The following is a 16,674-nucleotide window of genomic DNA, read 5'->3' as shown; positions in this document are numbered from 1 at the left end:
AGTGGATGCAACTCTTCTTCTGTATTGGGCTTCAACTTGCAGACAAACGCTACTGCCTTCTACACTTAATATAGTCGATGCAACTCTTCTTCTCTATTGGGCTTCAACTTGCAGGCAAACGCCACTGCTTCCTTTATTTAATATAGTCGATGCAACTCTTCTTCTCGATTGGGCTTCAACTTGCAGGCAAAGGCCACTGCCTCCTATATTTAATATAGTGGATGCAACTCTTCTTCTGTATTGGGCTTCAACTTGTAGGCAAACGCCACTGCCTTCTACATTTAATATAGTCGATGCAACTCTTCTTCTTAATTGGGCTTCAACTTGCAGGCAAACGCCACTGCTTCCTTTATTTAATATAGTCGATGCAACGACGTTACATTTTTGTCAAAAGACTATAACTACATTAAAAACTGTTATATTGATTAAATCTTGCCCAGGGAAAAGGTGTTGCTTTCAGGCTTGACACTCACGGGTTTCTTACACAGACGTCCACACCCACGCTGTCAACAAACTTAAGTCATGTGTCAAGTGGGGTGTAGTTTATGTGCTGAAAACCGGAAGAGGGTGGGATAAAACGCTTTAACGTTGGCAGCCCCTTTGAATAAATATGTATCAAGTCAAGTGACTTTATTTGTACCTGAAGGTAGATTTGTTTGGCAGTGTAAAACACATATGCATATATATTAAAATAAACAAAGGCATTAGCACAAAACAGATCACAACAGCATCACAGTTATCCTTCAAATTGAAAGTATTGTCAATAATGTTCCCAAGATATTATAGTTTGTCTCTTAATAATGGTTCCCTTATGAGTAATTCCTGCCCGCCTTCTAAAATCAATAATCCTATCTTGTGTTTTAAGATTGTTCACTTGTAGATATGATGCATCACACTACTATTTTTACATACTTTCAGGCCTCTTGCATCTACAGCAGGGATGTCAAACTCGTTTTTATTGGGGGCCACATGGCAGTTATGGCTGCCCTCAGAGGGCCACTTGTAACAGTGAATAATATATACATTTTAAATTGCTTCATTACACAATTATTTGTTATATATTTTTACGTACACTGTAAAAAAAAAAAATATGTACAGTCGTAGTCAAAAGTTTACATACACTTGTAAAGAACATAATGTCATGTTTCCAATACTTTCTACAACTCTTATTTTTTTGTGATAGAGTGATTGGAGCACATACTTGTTGGTCACAAAAAACATTCATGAAGTTTGGTTCTTTTATGAATTTATTATGGGTCTACTGAAAATGTGAGCAAATCTGCTGGGTCAAAAGTATACATACAGCAATGTTAATATTTGGTCACATGTCCCTTGGCAAGTTTCACTGCAATAAGGCGCTTTTGTTCCTGGGATAAAAGACCTCACCTTTTCTCCTCCAAACATATTGCTGGGTATTTTGGCCAAACAGCTCAATTTTTGTTTCATCTGACCACAGAACTTTCCTCCAGAATGTCTTATCTTTGTACATGTGATGACAGATGAAACACAAAATGATATGAGCTGTTTGGCCACAATACCCAGCAATATGTTTGGAGGAGAAAAGGTGAGGCCTTTAATCCCAGGAACACCATACCTACTGTCAAGCATGGTGGTGGTAGTATTATGCTCTGGGCCTGTTTTGCTGCCAATGGAACTGGTGCTTTAAATGGGAAAATTAAAAAGGAGGATTACCTCCAAATTCTTCAGGACAACCTAAAATCATCAGCCCGGAGGTTGGGTCTTGGGCGCAGTTGGGTGTTCCAACAGGACAATGACCCCAAACACACGTCAAAAGTGGTAAAGGAATGGCTAAATCAGGCTAGAATGAAAGTTTTGAATGGCCTTCTCAAAGTCCTGACTTAAATGTGTGGACAATGCTGAAGAAACAAGTCCATGTCAGAAAACCAACAAATTTAGCTGAACTGCACCAATTTTGTCAAGAGGTGTGGTCAACAATTCAAGCAGAAGCTTGCCAGAAGCTTGTGGATGGCTACCAAAAGTGCCTTATTGCAGTGAAACTTGCCAAAGGAAATGTAAGCAAATATTAACATTGCTGTATGTATACTTTTGACCCAGCAGATTTGCTCACATTTTCAGTAGACTCATAATAAATTCATAAAAGAACCAAACTTCATGAATGTTTTTTGTGACCAACAAGTATGTGCTCCAAGCACTCTATCACAAAAAAATAAGAGTTGTAGAAATGATGTTCTTTACAAGTGTATATAAACTTTTGACCCCGACTGTAGATTTTAGAGTAAAGTTTAGCTGCCGAAATTTTACCATAAAATGTACCATGTGTTTTACAATGTATACTGTAAATGTAAATGGGAAAACCGTACCACTGTTTTACTGTAAAACCTACGGTCATTGTTTTTACGTTGTATTACTGTAAATGGAAAAACAATGTTACACATTTTTTTGTTTCGTGTTTTACGGTAAAATTCTGGCAACTGAGCTACCAGTTTTTTACCGAAAAATAATTTTAACATTGTACAATTTGATGGATAAGTTGCTTCAAAATCATGAGTCAGGCAGATATTTAAGTACCTATTTTGATGTTTGGAATGTGTGATGATATAATATTGGTTTCAATATTAGATTAAGTTTAAAATATGAAATTGCATACAGTACATGTATTTTTTTCTGTCAAAATAGAAAGTTGACTACATTTAGAAACTACTAGACGCATGGTCATTCCAGGCCTTTGCGGGCCACATAAAATGAGGTGGCGGGCCAGATATGGCCCCCGGGCCTTGAGTGATCTACAGGGACATTCAACCATCCTTGCTTTGCTCCTGTGTGTCTGTGCAGACTGTAAGCTGTGCTCACAGAAAAGAGTCCGGGAGCGTTCATAGCAAAAGGACCAAGCGGCGCAAGGAAAGCTCGGAGTCCCAGCACCCCGAGAAGGCCAAGAAGTGTTGCAAGAAGAAGTCTGGCAGGAGCAGTGAGAAGATCAGGAGGAGCTGCTCTCCCACGAACGCAGCATCAGAACCTGCTGCATCCACGTCTGACTCTGACGAGGACTACTCCTTGTGTGCCGCGCCGTGGTGCAGGGAGCCGGAAGGAGATGAGGTGGGGTCGCCACACACACACACATTCTTGTATTTCTTACCTTCTTGAGACCTCTGAAAAATGCCTGTCTTCAGGACCACCCTTTCTAGATATATAAAGATTTGTATTTATAACATTAAACATTTTTGAAATTGTTGTGAAAAATGAGTTGGAATTTCACACGAAAAAGATCACAATTTCACAAGGAAAACTTCGAATTTTGGCATTTTTATAATAAAAGTCGTAATTTTACTCAACGCAAGTCAAAATTTTACAAGAAAAACTGAACATTTGTGCAATATTATGATAAAAGTTGGAATTTTACTCATTAAAGTTGGAATTTTACTCATTAAAAGTCTCAATTTTACAAGAAAAGCTTAAAATTTTGGCAATTTTTTTAAAAGAGTCTTAATTTTTCTCGACAAAAGTCACAATTTTATAAGAAAATTAATTTTTTTTTGGCAATATTATAATAATAATAATCAGAATTTTACTTGGCATAATTATAACAAGTCATAATTTTAATCAAGAAATGTCACTATTTTACAAGAACAACAAAAAAAAAGTGGCAATATTGTGATAAGTCAGAATTTTGTATGACAAATGTCACCATATTGCATTAAAAAGTAATAATTTTACATAAAAAAGTAATAATTTTACATAAAAAAGTAATAATTTTACGAGAAAATATTGCAATATTACAGAAACAGAATGAGAAATTGTTCCCAATTTTATAAGAAAAAAGTCGACACATTGTGAGAAAAAGACTGCTTTTAGTTAATTTATTTTTTGAATTTTTTTGTTTGTAATTGGTTTTTAATCTTCATTATTTACTTCAAGGTATTACAGTATGTCTCTATATACATATTTATTTATTTATTTTTTTTAAATTTTGGCCAAAGGGGGCGTATTTCAATTTCTTACACACGCTTGTTATTACATATAATGACCAGAGGGGGAGCACTTCAAAAATTTTACACACACTTGTTATTTCATATGTTGACAGTCAATTTTTTGGGGACCACCCTAATGTTGATAGATTTCACCAGCAGGGGTGCAAATGAGACATTCTCTATTAGATGCAATGTTATTGGACCATGATTTATGTCCTAACTTGTTCACACCTCCTTATATGGAAGCTTCTTTACCCTTCTCAGGAAGGGTAAAAATACAAGAACACACACACATACATTCTTGTATTTGTTGCTTTCTTGAGACCTCCGAAAAATGCCTACCTCTTTAGGACCACCCTTTCTAGATATATAAATATTTGTATTTACAACATTAACAATATATACATACTATGCAAATATAAAAAAGCTTGTTGTGAAAAAATAGTTGGAATTTCACAAGAAAAACTGAAAATTTTTATAATAAAACTTAGAATTTTTGTAATAAAAATCGTAATTTTACTTAACGCAAGTCAAAATTTTACAAGAAAAACGGAACATTTGTGCAATATTATGATAAAAGCTGGAATTTTACTCAATAACAGTCGCAATTTTACAAGAAAAGCTTAAAATGTTGGCAATTTTATGAAAATAGATGTAATTTTTCTCGACAAAAGTCACAATTTTATGAGAAAACTAACATTTTGGCAACATTGCAGTATTAATCGGAGTTTTACTAAAATGTCACTATTTTACAAGAACAACAAAAAAATTGGCAATATTGTGATAAGTCAGAATTTTATGACAAATGTCACCATTTTGCATTAAAAAGTAATAATTTTACATTAAAAAAGTAATAATTTGACGAGAACATATTGCAATATTACAGAAACAGAATGTGAGAAATTGTTCCCAATTTTATAAGAAAAAAGTTGATACTGGGAGAAACACAAATTTTAGTTAATTTATTTGTTTTGAAGTTTTTGTTTGTAATTGTTTTTTAATCTTCCTTATTTACTTCGTTATTACAGTATGTCTCTATATGCATATTTATTTTATTTGTTTATTAATTTTGGCCAAAGGGGGCGCATTTCAATTTCTTACACACGCTTGTTATTACATATGTTGGCCAGAGGGGGAGCACTTCAAAAAAATTTACACACACTTGTTATTACATATGTTGACAGTCAATTTTTTTGGGACCACCCTAATGTTGATTGGTTTCACCACCAGGGGTGTAAATGAGACATTCTCTATTAGAGGCAATGTAATTGGGACCATTATTTATGTCGTCACTTGTTCACACCTCCTCATATGGAAGCTACTTTTCCTTGTTGATGTCTCAAGAAGGGTAGAAATACAAGAACACACGACCAGTCCCTGATGTTGACTCTTACCTTGAAGGTGAACTGGGTCCAGTGCGACGGCAGCTGCAACCAGTGGTTCCACCAGGTGTGTGTGGGACTGTCTGCGGAGCGAGCGGAGAAGGAAGACTATATTTGCATAAGCTGCACACAGCCAGACTTCCACAGGGGGCAGTGAAGAGCAAGAAGTGACGTTGAAGGATCACACCTGAACTCTTTACCTTTTACTTGTGGCTTGCCCTTAGTGACCACGGTGCTAATCACTGCTCTCTCACGTTGCAAAGTCTGACACCTGGCTGCTTGTCCACTTAGTCTTCACCCAGAACGTTCCACGACAAATGTTTCCAGAAGCAAGAAGGCAGGGATTTTTCAATTCAAGTCACACTTTAGACCTTTTTTTCCCCCCCTGGTTTCTGAAGGATGTGAGCATAGTTAACACAACATCCTTTGTCAAAGCAATAACTCAATGATTCTGCTTCCATTCTAAGTGTGGAAGTGAAACCCTCGGAAATCCACTTGATGAATTTGACCTTCAAAGTTGTCTCCGATGAAGAACGTGAATGAAATTGGCCCTCAGCCCTTTACACTTCTGACTTGACTTCAAGTCTGCAGGTTCCCTTTTTTTCCGCTCTCTGGGGAAAACATGTTTTTGTCAGCGTTTAGTGAGACTTGAGGTTCACAAAGAGAGAATGACCTGTCCGACATGAAAGGAATGTACATTTTATTTTTGGGTGTGCTTTCCCTCTGAGAGTTAGGTTGGACAGACTGTGTTGGATTTAGAATTTAACACAGGTTGTGTGATTTATTTGCCACGAGTATATGACCTTTTTTCTGCTCTTTTGGTTAAATAATATGATATGTTGCAGTTTGCGATTTAAAATAAAAATGTTTGTTCCAAATGTCTGGAATAACTTATTTTATCTATTATCTCTCTCTCTCTCTCTATATATATATATATATATATATATATGTGTGTGTGTATCCCTCTCTCTCTCTATCTAAATATATATCATATATACAGTCACGATCAAAAGTTACACTTGTAAAGAACATAATGTCATGGCTGTCTTGAGTTTCCAATCATTTCTACAACTCTTATTTTTTAGTGATAGAGTGATTGGAGCACATACTTGTTGGTCACAAAAAACATTCATGAAGTTTGGTTTTTTATGAATTTATTATGGGTCTACTGGAAATGTGAGCAAATCTGCTGGGTCAAAAGTATACATACAGCAATGTTAATATTTGCTTACATGTCCCTTGGCAAGTTTCACTGCAATAAGGCGCTTTTGGTAGCCATCCACAAGCTTCTGGCAAGATTCTGCTTGAATTTTTGACCACTCCTTTTGACAAAATTGGTGCAGTTCAGCTAAATTTGTTGGTTTTCTGACATGGACTTGTTTCTTCAGCATTGTCCACACGTTTAAGTCGGGACTTTGGGAAGGCCATTCTAAAACCTTCATTCTAGCCTGATTTAGCCATTCCTTTACCACTTTTGACGTGTGTTTGGGGTCATTGTCCTGTTGGACCAAAAGGGTTAGGGTTAAAAAAAAAGTGCCTTATTGCAGTGAAACTTGCCAAGGGACATGTAAGCAAATATTAACATTGCTGTATGTATACTTTTGACCCAGCAGATTTGCTCACATTTTCAGTAGACCCATAATAAATTCATAAAATAACCAAACTTCATGAATGTTTTTTGTGACCAACTAGTATGTGCTCTATCACAAAAAAATAAGAGTTGTAGAAATTATTGGAAACTCAAGACAGCCATGACATTATGTTCTTTACAAGTGTATGTAAACTTTTGATCGCGACTATGTATGTATATGTGTATATATATATATTCATACATGTGTTAATATATGTATATATTGTGGAGAATGCATATATTTTTAAGTGTTCTTTCCTCATCCATAGTCATGTTTAAAGCAGCTAATATTTTCCCATGTGTACACTTTGGGTTGTTACCTTATGTTCGTTAGTAAACTCTGTTTCACCTTGAAGGCGCTGGAATGTCTACTGCAGTATAATGTACTCCCTTTCTGTGGGGAAAGCCTTATCTGTTTAGAACAAAAGCTGTATTTCTTTCTGGGTGGGTGGGGCTGTTTTCGCACTCAATAAGCTGACTCTTTCTGTTTGATTTTAGACCGCTTCATGCTGCTGCTAAGGACTGGTCTCCTAAAGCTTCAGTAAAACTTGGCCAAGTACTCTTCTGTCTCTGTGGTCCTTCTTACTCAACATATATGTCATCCAAAAGAACTTGGGATTGACCAGTGTCTTTTATTCCCTGAGAGGAAGACTGGTCAGACGCAACAATTTGGGGGCTTCGTCCGGGATGACACGTTGAGGATTGAACGTCTCTTACACTCTTCTGGACAGACTCACTTGGCGGCAAAACATAAACCAATGTAAGCAGAGCCTTTTGTAAAATCTGCATTAGGAGTCTGTCCTGAAGTCTGTAAGTCAAACACTGTTTTGGACCACATGGACAGAGTTGTAGTATAGGAATGTTGAGTGTATTTTTGACCTTACCCACCTCTACATAATAGTTGTAAATAGTGGTCAATTCACGTCATCGTGTCGAGACTACCGTGACGGGCTGCTTCACTGACGAGTGAGCAAATATTGTGTGGCTACCCTGGGTCGTTGGTCTTTGGGTTGGAGTCCCTTCGTATGGTACGATAAATTCTGCGGTTGGAGGCCATTTGTAAAAGTACAATAAAGATTCCCTGTGGCATTAACGTGTGCACTAAAATTAAAACAAAAGAGACACAATGGACGGGGAAGTATGACAGGGAAAAAAGTGATGACTGGTTACCATTTAATGACCAATTGAATGTGTTGTTGGCGACAATGGAATCCGCAGGGAGAGGCAGAAAGGAAAAAGAAAGTTGTGAAGAAGATGACTCAGGCACAAGGCGAGGAGCCTAATTGGTTAAAAAAGGGCTTGCAGCACTTATGTGTTCGGGAATTTAAGCGTTTGACGGATGAGAAAAGAAAGTTAGAGGGAATAACAGTAAGTGGATGTTATATGGAAAAACGAAATGCGGCGAAAGAACTGACAAAAAAAGAAGCGTATGAAAAGGTGGACCGATTGGTCTTTCGCCTACCGCGCATGCGCTAGATTATTCAAACGACCCGCCCAGATTTTGATTAAGCCACCGTCCTATGACGTGAAACCGAAATCATCTTTGTGCCCACTCTTGACTGCTATAGGAGGAGCTTTGGTGGTAGAACCAGAGAGGGAGCTCTTTGGCCCGCCCCCTCCTCCAGTGACAGACATGGGCGGTACCCCCACGCACCCTCTAAGATTGATTCCACCCCCGAAACTTACACCGTCTCCTGAGAGTGAAACACCTCCTGCGCTTACGGCCCAACTTAGCAGCCGCCCAGCGGAAAACCCCCCGGATATGCCGAATCTGACTAGACCACCGACTGTGCCCGCTTCTGCACCAATTCGTGACCCCTCACTACACGCCCGACCATTTTATTGACAGAACCAAGTCTGCTCCTCCCGCAGATGGCGACCTCCTCCGTGCACATCTGACATTCTTGAACCAAACACAACAAGGCCAGACTTTGTGGTCCCCAATAGTCGCTACCAGCTCACTGGAAGGCTACATTGACCAAAGCTCACATGACCTACACTCACATGACGCACGCTCCAGAACGCAGGAAGGCCACGCGTACCCACCATTTCCTGACAACAGGGGCCGACTTCAATATAAGCCTTTTGCCGTCGCAGACGTGCAAGCCATTGTTGACAAACTCCCACCTGTACCTGAAGGAGGAAGCCTTTGGCTAAACGCTTTAGACAAGCTAACAGCAGGATACACTCTCTCCGTAGCAGACTTTAGAGACATTTTGTATGGTTGTGTTTCCACACAAGACGGCCGAAATATGGAACAACAATCTGGCTTAATGGCTGTATCTCCGGCCTCGCCGGTAACACCATACATTCACGACATAGCTACCGCTATGCGCAGTCTCTTTCCACTTCCGTGTCAGAATGCCACACCCACCTTTCAGTGGAAGGATGGGGAGTCCCCTTATGAATTCATAAACCGAGCAAAAGAACAATGGTCACATGCTATATGTGTGCATCCCAGTAAATCAGGGGAACACCGACAGTTTTTTAGATGGGCCGTACCTGACGCAATGCCAACTGTGGTGAGACGCGGGATGAAAGCTAACCCTGACATACCGGGAGCTGACGGTGCTATCTGGGAGAGGCATCTTATCCACCACATGCAGAACTGGAACAAACAGGATGAGGACGACAAGGCTGGTGATAGAGCAGCAAGGAAACAACTCCTCAATTTACAGATCGCTGAAGATAAAAGGTCAAAAGAACCACAAGGTCAAAAATCAGCTAAAATATATTCAGCAGTGGGTAAACTTGCCATTGAGCTCCAACAGATGGATGAAAGAATCCTCAGTAAACTTGGATCCAGATCCTCAGGCTCGGGTGGTGGCCGTGGTCCTCTAAGGTCAGTCCAGGGTAGAAACTGTTTTGCCTGTGACCAACCTGGTCACTGGGCCCGAGGCTGTCCTAACGTTTCCGAACAGGAGAGGTTTCATCATGCCAGCAGACCAGCATGTTTGCAAGGCATAGGGCGCCCGCAGCAGAGCTTCTCCCAGCAGCAGCCATGACAGCAACAATATCACGCCCCAAGGTCCGCCCTAGCGCCTGGTGCCTCCGCCTACTTCCTGGGTGACGACGAGGACCAGGAAGGGACCTTCTGAAGCTGCCCACAGCAGGAGCACCAGCAGGAAGTACAGACAGGCCCCCTGCTGGACATAGTTGTCAATGGACTATGTTATCAGTTCATGATTGACACTGGTGCCACACACTCACTTCTTAATGCTATGGTTCCAAAGAAACGGTGCTTTCCTTTTGAAGGTGGAAGGCTTCGCTGGGGTCACGAGACTGTTACCTGTCACCAAACCACTTCCGGTTCAGATTGTTGGACACACACTGAAACATCCCTTAGTGGTCGATCTGCATACACCTTGCCTGCTTGGTAATGACGTGCTTTACAAACTGTACCCTGACATTCAATATCGCACAAAAGGAACCTTCCTGGTGTTACCTGACGGCACGACCACCAAGCTGTGGCACCATTATAAGGGTTCCTCCATGTTTGTGCTCATGCCTCAGCCTGAGGTACCACAAATGGCTGTCATCTACTGGACACGCCTCCTCCAGGGAACGAGTAAAGGACAAGGACTGCTGCAATTGTTCTATCAGTGGAAGCCCTGGCTGACTGAGCTGCGTCCGTATGTACCACCACCTGACCCGCCACTTGTCACCTTGTGTTATGATCGCCAATCTGATGAAAGTTACCAAAAACTTTTTGACTCCATAGCAGGAAAAGAGTGGCCTTTGGCCTACACTCACATCTATGCTGGAGCTCAGGGTGTGTCTGCCCATGTTGACTTCACCCCTCAACAGAAAAAATGGTATAAGATGGACGCTACGGCAGTCCCACATTGCTCTCTTGCTCTCTGTACCACCTACCAAGCCACAGACTTGGGTCCAATGACGAAACAGGGCGTATCCACCACTAATTGGGTAGACACCCAAATACCACACCTCCAACATTCTGACTCACTTGATATGTTTCGCATTTCCTGTTCTCAGTCTGCTGACCTCGGGGTTCTGCAACATCTTCAGGTCGCTCGAGGGCACGGGCGAGAACAAACTGACCATTCTGAAGCTGCTGACATGTTAAACGCCCTCCCACTGACTCTCTGGTCTCAAGGTCCCACAGATGTTGGTTTTGCTATCAATGTGTCTCCTGTCTCTGTCAAAATTGACACCAGTTGTGTGGTACATGTTAGACCAGGAGTGCTCATTACGTCGATCGCGAGCTACCGGTCGATCGCGGAGGGTGTGTCAGTCGATCACCAGCCACGCATTAAAAAAATAGTCCTAAAAATGAGTGATCTTAAATCTTCACTATGACGTCACTTTCGTCACTTGATTGACATTCACGGCACCCGAGGGTCTTCTGAGATGACGCTGGCTGCTGCCAGCTCATTAAAATTACCGACAGGAAGGCGAGAAACACTTTATTTCAACAGACTCTGGCGCCGTACCTGTCGTCAAAACTCCAAAGGGCCATTACTTAGACTTAGACTTAGACTTAGACTTCCTTTTTATTGTCATTCAAATTTGAACTTTACAGTACAGATAAGAACGAAATTTCGTTACATAAGCTCATGGTAGTGCAGGATAAAAAAGCAATAAGGTGCATATAAATAAATAAATAAATATATATAAATAATATATAAATATATATATAAAATAAATAAATATATATCAATAAATAAATAGATTACTGTACAGATAAATATATTGCACTTTTTCACATGCGTCCACGTTTATGGATGTATGTTATATTGTCTTTTTTATTCCAGCGAGTTAATCCATTTTGGGGGGAGTTGAGGGGATAATTTAGTTTAATTATGATGCGTTCAAGAGTCTTACGGCCTGAGGGAAGAAGCTGTTACAGAACCTGGAGGTTCTACTTCGGAGGCTGCGGAACCTCTTTCTAGAGTCCAGCAGTGAAAGCAGTCCTTGGTGGGGGTGGGAGGAGTCTTTGCAGATTTTCTGAGCCCTGGTCAGGCAGCGGCTTTTTGCAATCTCCTGGATAGGAGGAAGAGGAGTCCTGATGATCTTTTCCGCCGTCCTCACCACTCTCTGCAGAGACTTGCAGTCTGAGGCATTGCAGGCTCCAGTCCAGACAGAGATGCTGTTGGTCAGCAGGCTCTCTATGGTGCCTCTATAGAATGTGGTGAGAATGGGGGGAGGGAGCTGTGCTCTTTTCATCCGACGCAAAAAGTGCATGCGCTGCTGAGCTCTTTTTACAAGAGCTCCGGTGTGTAGGCACCAGGTTATATTGTCAGTTATCTGCACCCCCAGGAACTTGGTGCTGCTTACTATCTGCACCGCTGTGCCGTTGATGAAGAGAGGAGCGTGGCTGGACTGGTGCTTCCTGAAGTCAACGATGATCTCCTTGGTCTTGTTGACATTCAGGACCAGGTTGTTGGTTCTGCACCAGTCAACCAGATGTTTCACCTCCTCCCTGTAGTCCATGTCATTGTTGTCACGGATGAGGCCCACTACTGTCGTGTCGTCCACATACTTCACAATGTGGTTAGTAGTGGACCTGGCGCAGCAGTCATGAGTCATCAGCGTGAACAGCAGCGGACTCAGGACGCAGCCCTGGGGGGAGCCGGTGCTCAGGGAGATGGCACTGGAGGTGTTGTTGCCCACTCTCACAGATTGGGGTCTGTCTGTGAGGAAGTCAAGCAGCCAGTTGCATAGGGGAGTACTGAATCCAAGGGGGGCCAGTTTGCTCACCAAGTGCTGTGGGATGATGGTGTTGAATGCCGAGCTGAAGTCCAGAAACAACATCCGCACGTGTGTGTCCTTTCCTTCCAGATGTTCTAAGCTCAGGTGGAGGGCAGAGGAGATGGCGTCCTCTGTGGAGCGGTTAGGGCGATAAGCAAACTGGTATGGGTCGAATGTGGGGGGAAGTCTGGAGACAATATATTCCTTTACCAGCCTCTCGAAGCACTTCATTATGATGGGGGTGAGTGCAACAGGGCGGTAATCATTGAGGGAGGAGATTGTGGGGTTTTTTTGGCACTGGGATGATTGTGGCCGTCTTAAAACATGATGGTACCACAGCCTGGGTCAGCGAGATGTTGAAGATGTCTGTGAGAACCCCAGCCAGCTGGTCTGCACATCCCTTAAGCACCTTGCCCGGAATGTCATCAGGTCCCGGTGCTTTCCGGGGGTTCACTCTCCTCAGGGTTTTTCGGACATCCGCTATATCCAGGTTGAGCGGCTGCTCATCAGGGCGAGGGATGGATTTTCTCGCCGGAGTGGTGTTAAGTGCCTCAAACCTTGCAAAGTAGTTGTTAAGGTCATCTAGGAAGCTGATACTGTTGTCACAGGGACAGGCGGCAGCTTTATAGTCCGTAATGACCTGTACGCCCTGCCACATTGTGCCACACTGTGACATAATGATGTCACAGTGACCCCTCCCATCCCTGTTCCTAACCCTTACACAGCGCTCACCCATCTGACCACTGCACACTGTTATTACTCTGTCATTGACCTGGCCAATGGTTTCTTTTGCATCCCTAACGCTGAATGCATCAAACTTGTCTTTGCTTTTACCTTTCAAGGTCAGAAGCTGCAGTACTCTCGCCTCCCGCAAGGTTGGAAACTGTCACCTGGTCTTTTCCAACCAGCAGCTTCGCGACGATCTGGCCTCAGTGGAGCATCCAGACGACACCTTTGTTGTCCAGTATCTAGATGACATACTCATCGCTGCTCCCTCTCCTACCTCATGCCTGGCGGCCACCCAAGCTGTTCTTCAGCGGCTGGCTTCAACGGGGTACAAGGCCTCCCGGTCCCTTGTTCACTTCATGGGCCGGGCGGTCTCCGGTGTCCTCTGACCATCGGTAGTCTATTTTAAGTCATCCTAAACCTTCCTCTGTCAAACATCCGCAGTCCTTCCCTGGCTTGGCTGGTTTCAGCCGCTCCTATGTTCCTTGCTTTTTCTTAAAAACAGCTCCTCTTCGTGCCCTCCTCCGCACTGCTGTAGTCCGCAACTCAAATGCTGCCCTCCAGTGGACGGTTGAGGCCGGACAAGCTCCCACTGGTTTTTCACCGATGGCTGTTGCTTCAGGCATCCTCAAAAGGGCTTGCAGGCAGCATGGTCAGTGGTGCAGCAGTCCAGCTCAGGAGAATGGGAAACCTTGGCCACTCAGACACGTGACGAACAGCCATCGGCTCAAAGAGCTGAACTTGTGGCTCTTAGAGAAGCCCCGAAGCAGGGAAAAGATCAAGAAGTGACTATCTTCACAGACTCAATCCCGTCATTGACCTTCCTCAATGGAAGAGAAATGGCTTCCTGACTGCTGAAGGGCAGCCAATTAAATACAAGACAGAAATGGAAGCACTGGAAACAGTGCTGCTCCAACCTAAAAAAAATAGCTATTGTCAGTGCAAGGGACATAGTAAGGAACCAGGGACAGTGAGTGACGCTAAAAACTTTGCTGACTCTGTAGCTAAGAAGACTGCTGGCTATAACGTGACCGGAACCATCAGGACTGCCACTGCCTGCCAGACAGAACTTCTACCTGCCCTGACTGACCTTACCTCAAGAGAAAACTTTGTGGCTGAGATGGGGCGCTACACAAGACCCAACAAGTCTTTGGCGAGGTCCCAATGGCCACCTGGCCTGGCCCCCAGGACTCAGACAGAATATGCTCCGATGGGCCCACGGACCCGTACATGTGGGGACAAAACAAACAAAAACAAACTTGTCGCTATGGTGGCACCCCTACTTGTAGAACATCGTTGACAATTACGTCAGATATTGCGATATCCGCCAGGACTTTAGCCCCAGACCAACACTGAAACCGGAAATGGGAGCCTTGCCCATTCCGGCACAGAATGGTGAAGAATGGACGATTGACTACACTGACATGATCAATCCGGTACAAGGTAAAAGGTACTTACGGATTTGCGTTGACATTTACAGTAGTTGGCCGGAAGCAGCCCCAACCTCTAAGGAGGATGCAAAATAAGTTATTAAATGGCTTCTGAATGACCTCATACCCCGACATGGTTTCCCCAAAAAGATTAGGTCAGACAACGGTACCCATTTTAAAAATACTCAGCCTTGGTCGAAAAGGCTCTCGGACTCGAACACAGATTTGGCTCGGTGTACCATCCTCAGTCCAAAGGTAAGGTCGAAAGAATGAACCAAAACATCAAAACAAAATTGGCTAAAATCTGTGCACAGACCAAATTGAATTGGATTGACGCGTTGCCATTGGCTTTAATGGCCATCTGAATGTCCGTGAATAAAACTGTTTTTTCACCTTATGAATAAATTAATGAACAGGTCAGCCCGTCCCAGGACCAGCAGCTCCCTTGGACGGAGGAATCAGCGTAAAGCCAAAATGGTATTTTGACCAAATTCAGAATTTGTGTAACAATATCTCTGTACAGATTTGAGGGCAACAATCCACCCCTTCAGGAACCCTTCCTCCAGTTGAGTGGGTCAGAGTCAAGATCCTAAAGCGCAAGTGGACGGAGCCCAGGTGGACTGGTCCCTTCAAGGTCGTGGAGCGGACGTCCCACGCCCTTCGACTCGCTGGCGAGTGCGACACCTGGTGCAACCTCTCCCTCTGCACTCTTGCTGAAGAACCTGGCAGATCTCTGACAGATGTCATTGCTGACATGGCCACATCATCTGCCCCACTCGACCCCCTAGCAGCGCTTTTTGAGCCTGCGGCATCTGATGAAGAACGGGAGCAGGCAGAATATTCACTGTTAGCCACAGAAGGGGGTGATGTGCTGGTAAATGGTAAATGGTAAATGGGTTATACTTGTATAGCGCTTTTCTATCTTCAAGGTACTCAAAGCGCTTTGACACTATTTCCACATTCACCCATTCACACACACATTCACACACTGATGGCGGGAGCTGCCATGCAAGGCCCTAACCACGACCCATCAGGAGCAAGGGTGAAGTGTCTTGCTCAAGGACACAACGGACATGACGAGGTTGGTAGAAGGTGGGGATTGAACCAGGAACCCTCAGGTAGCTGGCACGGCCACTCTGCCAACTGCGCCACGCCGTCCCCTGGCGTAACCTCTCCCCCCAGGTCATAGAAGAACGAGGCTATAGTAACTCGCAACACATAGTCTCACAGCCCAGAAGACGACGCCGAGAGAGATCTCCCTCCGTTGAGCTGCCATCAATCATCGTGTAGATCTTCCAGACCTGCTCAACTACTGTATCGTATATCCTTGCTTGAGACCAGCCCATATGCTCGATGTTGTCCAATTTCTCTTGCTTGTTTTCAGCATAACTAGTTGTGTCATTGAAATAAGTGAACTTTTTTATATTGATCCCTGACTGACTGCCCTGGTGATTCTTACCTGTTTTGACCAAGATGACAAGACAACTCCTCTTAAAGGACTAATGTTAACACTGACCCTGTTGCTTTCTGACTTCTTCCCTTCGTAGCCAAAAATGTAATTATCCCCCAACAAATTGGGTGACGTTGACACTTTGTGGTGCGCCAATCTGTTAAATGGCTCAAAAAACCCTTGGGCACGGGCTGACTTATCTTGGTATTGTGGAGAATACAGATTGATAAGAATCCCGACGTCAGCCGTTGGGTTTTGTGCTATGGTTAGATTTGTGACCCCACTGACCCTAGTGAGCACCAAATTGGCCTCTTTGACATCCAAAGCCACCATATTGAGTCCCGTAGGAGTGTAACGGGCTCCTTTGATTTGATGAATAACCCTAAAGGTGTTTACT

At 43.2% G+C, this 16,674-nt stretch overlaps 1 protein-coding gene across 2 annotated transcripts in view; it reads left to right on the top strand.

Annotated features, from left to right (window-relative positions):
- Positions 1–6,207, top strand: part of kdm5ba (lysine demethylase 5Ba) — a 57,404-nt gene extending 51,197 nt beyond the window's left edge. For both annotated transcript variants that reach the window (XM_061984771.2, XM_061984772.2), the window contains 2 exons: positions 2,815–3,075; positions 5,349–6,207. In XM_061984771.2, the coding sequence (XP_061840755.1) occupies positions 2,815–3,075; positions 5,349–5,486 (399 nt within the window). In that variant the 3' untranslated portion in view covers positions 5,487–6,207. The remainder of the gene's footprint in view (positions 1–2,814; positions 3,076–5,348) is intronic.
- Positions 6,208–16,674: the final 10,467 nt, after the last annotated feature.

The sequence above is a fragment of the Nerophis lumbriciformis genome, linkage group LG23 (genome assembly GCF_033978685.3).
Source record: "Nerophis lumbriciformis linkage group LG23, RoL_Nlum_v2.1, whole genome shotgun sequence".
Lineage (NCBI taxonomy): Eukaryota > Metazoa > Chordata > Actinopteri > Syngnathiformes > Syngnathidae > Nerophis > Nerophis lumbriciformis.
The sequence above is the reverse complement of the archived record's forward strand: the minus strand, read 5'-3'. Positions and strand labels throughout refer to the sequence as shown.